The 8,729-nt window shown below is 35.8% G+C and overlaps 1 protein-coding gene across 1 annotated transcript in view; it reads left to right on the forward strand.

Moving 5' to 3' along the window:
* Positions 1-8,729, forward strand: part of LOC106872716 (uncharacterized) — a 140,163-nt gene that overhangs the window by 81,626 nt on the left and 49,808 nt on the right. Inside the window, exons 4-5 of the mRNA XM_014919794.2 lie at positions 4,026-4,367; positions 7,834-8,517. Coding sequence (XP_014775280.1) covers positions 4,026-4,367; positions 7,834-8,517 — 1,026 coding nt within the window. The remainder of the gene's footprint in view (positions 1-4,025; positions 4,368-7,833; positions 8,518-8,729) is intronic.

Here is an 8,729-nt window from a genome sequence, read left to right on the forward strand (position 1 = left end):
TTTTGGCACAAGGCCAGCAACTTCAGGGGAGGGTATAAGTCAATTACATTGACCCCCAGTATTCAGCTGATTCTTATTTTATTGACCCCGAAAGGATGAAAGGCATAATCGAGCTTGTCAGAATTTGAACTCAGAACCTAAGGTCAGACAAAAGGTCACTATAACAGTAATTAATTAATGATAATCAGCTTTTTACACTGCTTGAAGTACAACGACTTGGAGCACTATTTATTGAAAGTAGAATGGTGAATAAGTGTAATTATGTAATTTTGGGGGATAACTAAATTTATTTAGGTGCAGGCTTGGCTGTGTGGTGGTTTGTTTCCAAACCACATGGTTTCAGTTTTTGTCCCACTTGGACAAGTGTCTTCTGCTATAGCTTTGGGCTGACCAAAGGTTTGGGAGTGGACTTGATTGACAGAAACTGAGAGAAGCCTGTCGTGTGTGTGTGTGTGTTTTCTCCCACCAGCACTTGACAATTAGTTTTGGTTTGTTTATGTTCCTGTAACTTAGCAGTTCAGCAAAATAGACCAATAGAACTGGCACTACACTTAAAACAAATAAGTATTGGCGTTGATTTGTTTGACTAAGTCCTTCAAGGTGGTGCTCCAACATGGCTGCAGTCCAATGACTGAAACAAGTAAAAGATTAAATTTTTTTATCCAGTGTTCTCTTGGTTCCAGTACCCATCAGTGATGATGGTATAAAAGTAATAATTTAACTCTCTACATTCTGAGTTCAAATCCAGCCAAAGGATTTGAATTTAGATTGTAAAGAGCCAGAACGCATACCTCAAAACATTTTCCCCTGGCATTTTCATGATTCTGCCACCTCATCATCATGATAATAATTATTGTTAATAATTATGCAGTGAACTGGCAGAATCATTAATACATCACACAAACTGCTTAATGACATTTCATCTGGCTCTTTATGTTCTGAGCTCAAATTCCTCTGAGGATGATTTTGTCCTTCATCCTTTCAGAGTTGATGAAATAATGTACAAGTTAAGCACAGGGATTGATGTAATTGACTAGCTCCCTGTCCCCAAAATTTCAGGCCTTGTGCATATAGTTGAAAGGATTATTATTGTTATTATTATTATTATTGTTATTATTATTATTATTATTATTATATGAAAACTCACAGTTTATTTTGCTGGATATGATGGAAAGTGTCAGCTGTCCACAGCCAGTTGACTAAGGTGACACTTGTTTACTGGTCATGCTTCAAGAATCTTGTGAAGAATTCTTGTAGTACCAAGCAATGCTGATTTTTGTAGGTGTTCTATCTTTACATGTGTACCAGTCTTTTGGAGCCATTTTGGTAGTTGAATGCTGTTACTTCCAAGTGTGCCAATTACTATTGGTATCATGTCTACTCTTCTCATTGATCACAACCTTCATATTTCCCACTTCAAATCATTGTAGTTGTTTATTTTTTCTTCTTCGGTCTTTTTGATCCTGTTGTCATTGGGACATGCTATGTCAATTACCATGCATGTTCTTTTTTATTCACCACAACAATGTCCAGTTTCCGATGTCTGCTCTGGTGATCACACTGAATCATTGCATCTCACAGGATTTTGCAATTCTCATTCTCGGTGACTCCTTCTAGAGTTTTCTCATACCACGTTTTTGCTCTTTGTAGGCTATGATTTCCACAGATTCCCAATGGATCATTCTTGCCACATTGTCACGTCGTCTTTTGTATTCATGCTATGCCAATTTGAGGCTTTTGCTAATGATGTGCTGTACCATTCACATGCATTTGTTGCTATTGGTAGTGTTGTCTATTCTGCACTTCACACAGTTGGTCCTTAATGCTTGTTCTTGAGCTGTACAGGTGAGCTGGCAGAATCATTAGCACACCAGGCAAGATGCTTTGTGGTATTTCACCCATTACTATGTTCTGAGTTCAAATTCCGCCGAAGTTGACTTTGTATTTCACCCTTTTGGGGTCAATAAATTAAGTAGCAGTGAAACACTGGGGTCAGTGTAATCAACTAGTCCCCTCCCACAAAATTTCAAGCCTTGTGCCTTCAGTAGAAAGGATTTTTATTATTATTATTATTATTATTATTACATTTGTTTGTTTTTAATGTCTTTTACACCTATATAATTTAGCAATAAATTTTACATGATAAAGCAACATATACACAGGTGTATGAATAATTGTGTCCACAACAGTAGTATAGCTGTGACAGTGGTGGTGGGTCAGCCCCGGACATCACTTTTATGGAGGTGGCACTTTTGTGTCTGCTGTATAAGGTCGTATAGGTTGGGGTTGGGAGTGGGGTGCAAACTTAAGCACTCTCCCAGGAGGCACATTCTAGGTTTGCCACTGATCCCACCATCACATTTACTATGACATTAGTTGTTTTTTAGTTGTTTTCCTACGTTCTTTGAGTTCTTTACATTAACCCTTTAGCATTCAGATTACTCTGTCAAATGTTATGCCTATTTATTTCAGTTAATCATACATTATCTCACAGCTTCAAGATTACAATGATGTGATCGCTTATTTTTTTTAGAAAGACATTGTAAGGTAGGCATGAGAAGTCAGATCTGGTCAATTTGAACATGATACAGCTACAATATTTAGGCCAGACAAAGCCAATTTAAATGCTAAACGATTAATTTTAATTGGAATAATTTTGTTTTACTAAATGGGTAGTTTTATGCAAGATCAGTTACTATTTCACTTGTATATTTTCTCAGTATAATAACAAGTATATTAATGTATATTATGCAAACAATAAAATACATATTAGTAAGATCAGTTTCGTTCAGCTCTCTAACTTCACTAATATTACTAATAGCTACTTTTATAAGCAGTTTTCATTTATTACTAATAGCTACTTTTATAAGCAGTTTTCATTTATTACTAATAGCTACTTTTATAAACGGTTTTCATAAAATTTTACTATAAGCAACTCAAAATGGAAATGCTTCAATAACGATAGACATTTTAATAGAACTTTCATGTTAACATTTTTTTCTTCTATCTTGCTAAATTGAAAGCAGCTTCAATAACAACAAGTACACCGAATTGAATTTGCCATCTGCTAATGAGCTTCTTATATCATTAACACTTGCTGCTCTAGTTAGTTTGCTCTTGTTGACTAAACTAAGTTGCTGCAGACAACAGAGATAATTAATTTTATTCTTTATTGTTCCAGCATTGATTTATCAACTTTGTATTTCAAATGATCATAATTGGTAAAAATTTTAATGAATGGGAAAAAACAGTTTCTCATTCTTTTGTCACTTTACTTTATTTCCGTGTGCATTTGTTAGTAATCTTCACAAACAGCTAAAAAGAATTTTTCCCCCTTTCGTTTTTTAAAATATTAGTTCCAAGTTAAATATGTGTATATTTGCACTTTTTTTTTTTTTGCACTTGTATTGTATATATTTCCTTGAAATGCTAAAATGAATTTTTTGTCTGTGTGTGTGTATGTATACACTTGTAGTTATTCTTTCTGTTTTTATAAATTTTGTAAGGAAAATATTTTAATAGAATATTTATGTTTTTACATATAATCTTTTACAGCTGAAACTACTTTTATGAAATGATTTAAATTAGTTTTGTAATAAAATACTTATGTATCTCTAATTCAGTAGACATAGCTTGTGTATATGCCTGCATGCTCATGTGCATGTATGTGTACACAATGTAGTCTTATTTTTATTTTTAATATCTTTTATGGTAATGCAGTTTCTAAAATACTTTGCCTAAGTCATTTTCTTCAGAAAGCATTAAATTCTAATGAACATAATTTTTTTACTGTATATTCTCTATTATGCATTTACAGTGTATTTTCTAAACTATATTTCTTATCTAATATTTAAAATGTGTATTTTGATACTGAAACCTGGTGTGATCTTTGTATAGTACTTGTTTTGAGATTTTATTTTTCTTTCTACCACCAAAACAAATTAATTTTGTTATGAAATATCCATTTAATGCTAACATAATATATATATGTATACACTTTGAAATTTCTGTTTTTCACTTTGCAGACTGTTCAGCTATATTAATTCAAAGGAAGAAAATCCTTGAGAAAAAACAAAAAAATGTGATATCCAATCACAAAATAAACCCAATCAATAATAATGCTAAGTCAAGTTATTCACTTACAGCTGCCACCAAGAACACTGGTCTCCAAAATAATTTGCCTGTTTTATCAAAAACTCTTCCAGCTAATATTTCTCATAGCAATGATCTTAGTCATGGTCTTAACTACAATCAAACTAACAGTGATTCTGTAAACAATAATGAGTTTAACAAACCAATAGACTGGTATATAAAACGGGGCCTTAATGAGTCTAACACACGTTGGATTTCAAATCTGAAGAAAAAGGGTATAATTATTATTGTTGTTTATAGCTTAGTTAACCCTTGCCTTTTGCCTATTCAGTGAGTCTTTTGTCAGCCTTGCACTAAAATGGTTTTTATCCTCTTCACCTGTTTTAAATTAAAACCTTTTTTTTTTTTTGTTTCTTTCTAGCTTTTCCCTATATATTGTTGGTATTTTCCCTAGTGCAAGTTACAGTTATTTTATAGACACTGGTGTGGCTGTATGATAAGAAGTTTGCTTCCCAACCACACGGTTTCCGGTTCAGTCCCACTGCATAGCTACTCAGGAAAGTGTCTGCTATTATAGCTCGAGGTTAACCAAATCCTTGAGAGGATTTGGTAGACAGAAACTGAAAGAAACCTGACAAATGTGTATGTGTATGTATGAAAGTATGTATGTATGTGTATAAATGTGTGTGAGTGTTACTGTTCTCTTGTCTTGATATTGTATGACAGTTGTAAATGAGTTTCACTGTCATATAAGCGGCACCTTTCATTTCCAAGTTTCCATGAAAACAGTCTTATAGTGGGGAAATATTACCTTACTTGGAAATAAATGAGGGTTGGCAAGAGGAAGAGCACTTGGTTGTAGAAAATCTGCTTCAACAGATTTTGCCCAACCCATGTAAGCAGGGATAAGTGGATGTTAAAATGAGGATAACAAGGATTTTTTAGCTCTGGGCTTTTCATTTTTTTTTTTTTTTACATTAAGCTGTTTTCTGTGGTTTCTTTCAATCTGTTTGTTTCATGAATATCATGGAACTTATATAATTATCATGGATGTCAGGAAAAAATATAGAAAATTATGCAGGTCCCTCTTAGACGAATAATTTTAGAATACACAGGTCTGGCTGTGTGGCTAAAAAGCTTGCTTTCCAATTATGTAGTTTGGGATTGAGGTACACTGAACAGCACTTCAGGCAAGTGCCTTCTTTGATAACATAGGGCCAACCAATGCTCTGTGAGTGGATTTGGTAGGCAGAAAAGGAAAGAAACCTATTGTATATATATGTATGTATATATGTGTGTGTATATATCATCATCATCGTTGTTTAATGTCTGCTTTCCATGCTGGCATGGGTTGGACAGTTTGACTGAGGGCTGGCAAGCCAGAAGGCTGTACCAGGCTCCAATCCGATCTGGCAAAGTTTCTACAGTTGGATGCCCTTCCTAATGCCAACCACTCCAGAAGTGTAGTAGTGGGTGCTTTTTACATGCCACCAGCACAAGAGCCAGTCAGGCGGTACTGGCATTGATCACACTTGAATGGTGCTTTTCACATGCCACTGGCATGGAAGCCAGTCAGGCGGTACTGGCAATGACCACGCTCAAATAATGCTTTTTACGTGCCAATCAAGCAGTATTGTCATCAGCCACAACGATTTTGCTTGCCTCAACAGGTCTTTGCAAGCACAGTTTATTGCCCAATGATTGAAGGGTACTCTTAAATGGGCCTGTTATGCTGCACTGGCATAGGCCACACTTATGGTCTCACTTGGCTTGCCAGGTCTTCTCAAGCACAGCATATCTCCAAAGGTCTCAGTCACTTGTCATCGCCTCAGTGAGGCCTAAAGTTCGAAGGTCATGTTTCACCACCTCATTCCAGGTCTTCATGGGTCTACCTCTTCCACAGGTTCCCTCTACTGTTAGGGTGTGACACTTTTTCACACAGTTGTCCTCATCCATACGCAACACATGACCATACCTGCGCGGTTGTCTCTCTTGCACACCACATCTGATGCTTTTCTCTCAGGGCGCTTACACTCTTTCATGTATGCACACTGACATTACAGATCCAGCAGAGCATACTGGCTTCATTCCTTGCAAGCTCACGCATATCCTCAGCAGTGCCATGTTTCATTGCGATGTAGCATGGCTGTTTGCACACATGTCATACAGTCTACCTTTTACTCTGAGCGAGAGGCTCTTTGTCGCCAGCAGAGGTAGGAGCTCTCTGAACTTTGCCCAGGCTATTCTTATTCTAGCAGTTACACTTTCAGAGCATCCACCGCCGCTACTGACTTGGTCAGCTAGGTAACAGAAGGTATCAACTACTTGTAGTTTTCCTCCTTGGAATGTGGCGGAAGCTGTTTTCTGCACATTTTCAGTGTTTATTGCCCCTGAGCATTTTCCACACACATATATATAGTGTGCTATGCCTGAGAGGACCCATTAAGTCAAGTGCACCCATGCTGGTGACACGTAGAGAATACTTTCTGAGCATTGGGCCTCACAGAGGCAAAGTGGCTGAGTTCTTTGTGATTGTTGGGCCTCACAGAGGCAATGACAAAGACCACTGGCATTTTGTTGTGTTTGAGAAGAAATCCCATCAACCAAGCAAAATCGCAGATACCGGTGTCATGCAAATTGCCACATAAACACACCCCAATATCATGCAAATGGCATCCGTGCCGGTGGCACGTAAAAGCACCCATTATACTCTGAGTGGTTGGCATTAGGAAGGGCATCCAGCCATAGAAAACCATGCCAAATCAGACTGCAGTCTGGTGCAGCCCTCGAGCGTGCCAGTTTGGTCAAACCATCCAACCCATGCCAGCATGGACAACAGACGTTAAATGATGATGATGATAACATCTCACTTTTCATGTAGTCACTAATGATCATATAGAACCAATTGTGTCACTTAATCTTTCCATCTGGGCCACAAGCATTTGAGATTTCCCAGATTTCTGCTCTGCAAAAGTAGAAACAAATTCAGGAAACTTGTTAGATATATTGTTTTCTCTATCAGTTTTTTACAGCTCGAGTTACAAGTTCATTGGGATCGTCTCTCAAGTGGACATGTATGTTTTGAGTGTGGATAAGTTTAACATACAAAGGATAGCATTTAGATAGCCCTCATTTTGTAATTAAGTAGATATAAGAGCAAGTACTTTGAGTGTTTACGTTCCTTAGTACTGAAGTCAATGTGACACAAGTTTACAAATTAAGTTTTTATACCCCAGCACATTTTTAGATACTAGCATTCCTCTTCCTGATCATCTCCTCACTCTTACATCTATATATATATATATATATATATATATATATATATATAATGTAGTAATAATAACAGTTGTATAAATATCAAATCTTGTTCACTGTGTGAATCAGATAATAATAGAGATAATTATGTAATTAGTACTATTTGTTCTAATGGCAATTCTCCCCATGTTCCTTTTACTTTATCATTTCTAAATAAGAAGCATTTTCTTGTAAGAAGTCTAATTTCTTAGAGAAATTATTATTGTTGTCTTTTGAATCTTTTCTTTACTCATTTAATTTACTATATTCATTTTCTTTTGTAATTAAAAGTAAATCATTTATTTTGCATTTGTTTTAATTATAGAAATATCTAACATAATTAACATATTTGTTTTCAACCCAGATTAGTTTTATTTTCTTAACTAATTAATGTCTTTTTCTTTTATTTTCTGAACTGCCTATAACTTAACAATTTACCAATTTCAGTTCGTCGGCTATCGGCGTTTTCCTTTCCTGTGATGACATCTTCCAAGTCCAGCTTTGAAATCTCACCAAATATACAATATTCTTCTCAAACATCTTCAGTGCCTCAGCATTCTCCTAACCAATTTGTAGCCCACTTAAAAACAACAAAAGCAGAATCATCATCATCATCGTCTCATTATGCATCACCAGTGTCTCATCAGAATAAGAGCTCTGTTATTATTAACAAAACTGAAAAGACTCAGCAGATGGAATCAGAAATTATCACTACTCCATCTTCTAGAACTAATCAAGATACCTCTAATGATATAAGTAATACTAGCTTTACTAGCTCTGATAATTATCTGTCTCCCTATCAGTATTCTAAACCATATTCTTCTCAGAGTGTTGAGAATAATGTCAATGTTCCCTCAACAGTACCAGTACCACCATTGATTGAGCAGATCCAATCCAATTTCAAAAAGCTAAAACATAGTTCTCCTAAAATGGCCAAAGCTAGGACTAGCAGTGGAAATAAATCCAACTTGAAAATTATTCAAGGTTCTCCTTACCATACATCATCGAAAGCTGCCAAAACACTAGAACAGCAGCTTCATTCTCTGCGCAAGACCTCAATCAACCGTAAGACTACATCTTTCGAACCTTCGGCACCAGTATCAGAATGGAGACAGAAGTTGAAAGTGGATGGTATACAATGCACAGTTATTAGTTTTAGAGTTTTGTTGTTGGCACTTTGCATAAGCATATAATTAATTATAGAATTTCCCATCTTCTTGAACACTCACACAAACATGTTACTGCCTTGCAAAAATACTATTCAGTAAGAACTAGCTAACTTTTCATAGCTGTGTTTATCTCTCTCTCTCTCTCTCTCTCTCTCTCTCTCTATATATATATAT

Source organism: Octopus bimaculoides, chromosome 1, assembly GCF_001194135.2.
Source record: "Octopus bimaculoides isolate UCB-OBI-ISO-001 chromosome 1, ASM119413v2, whole genome shotgun sequence".
Lineage (NCBI taxonomy): Eukaryota > Metazoa > Mollusca > Cephalopoda > Octopoda > Octopodidae > Octopus > Octopus bimaculoides.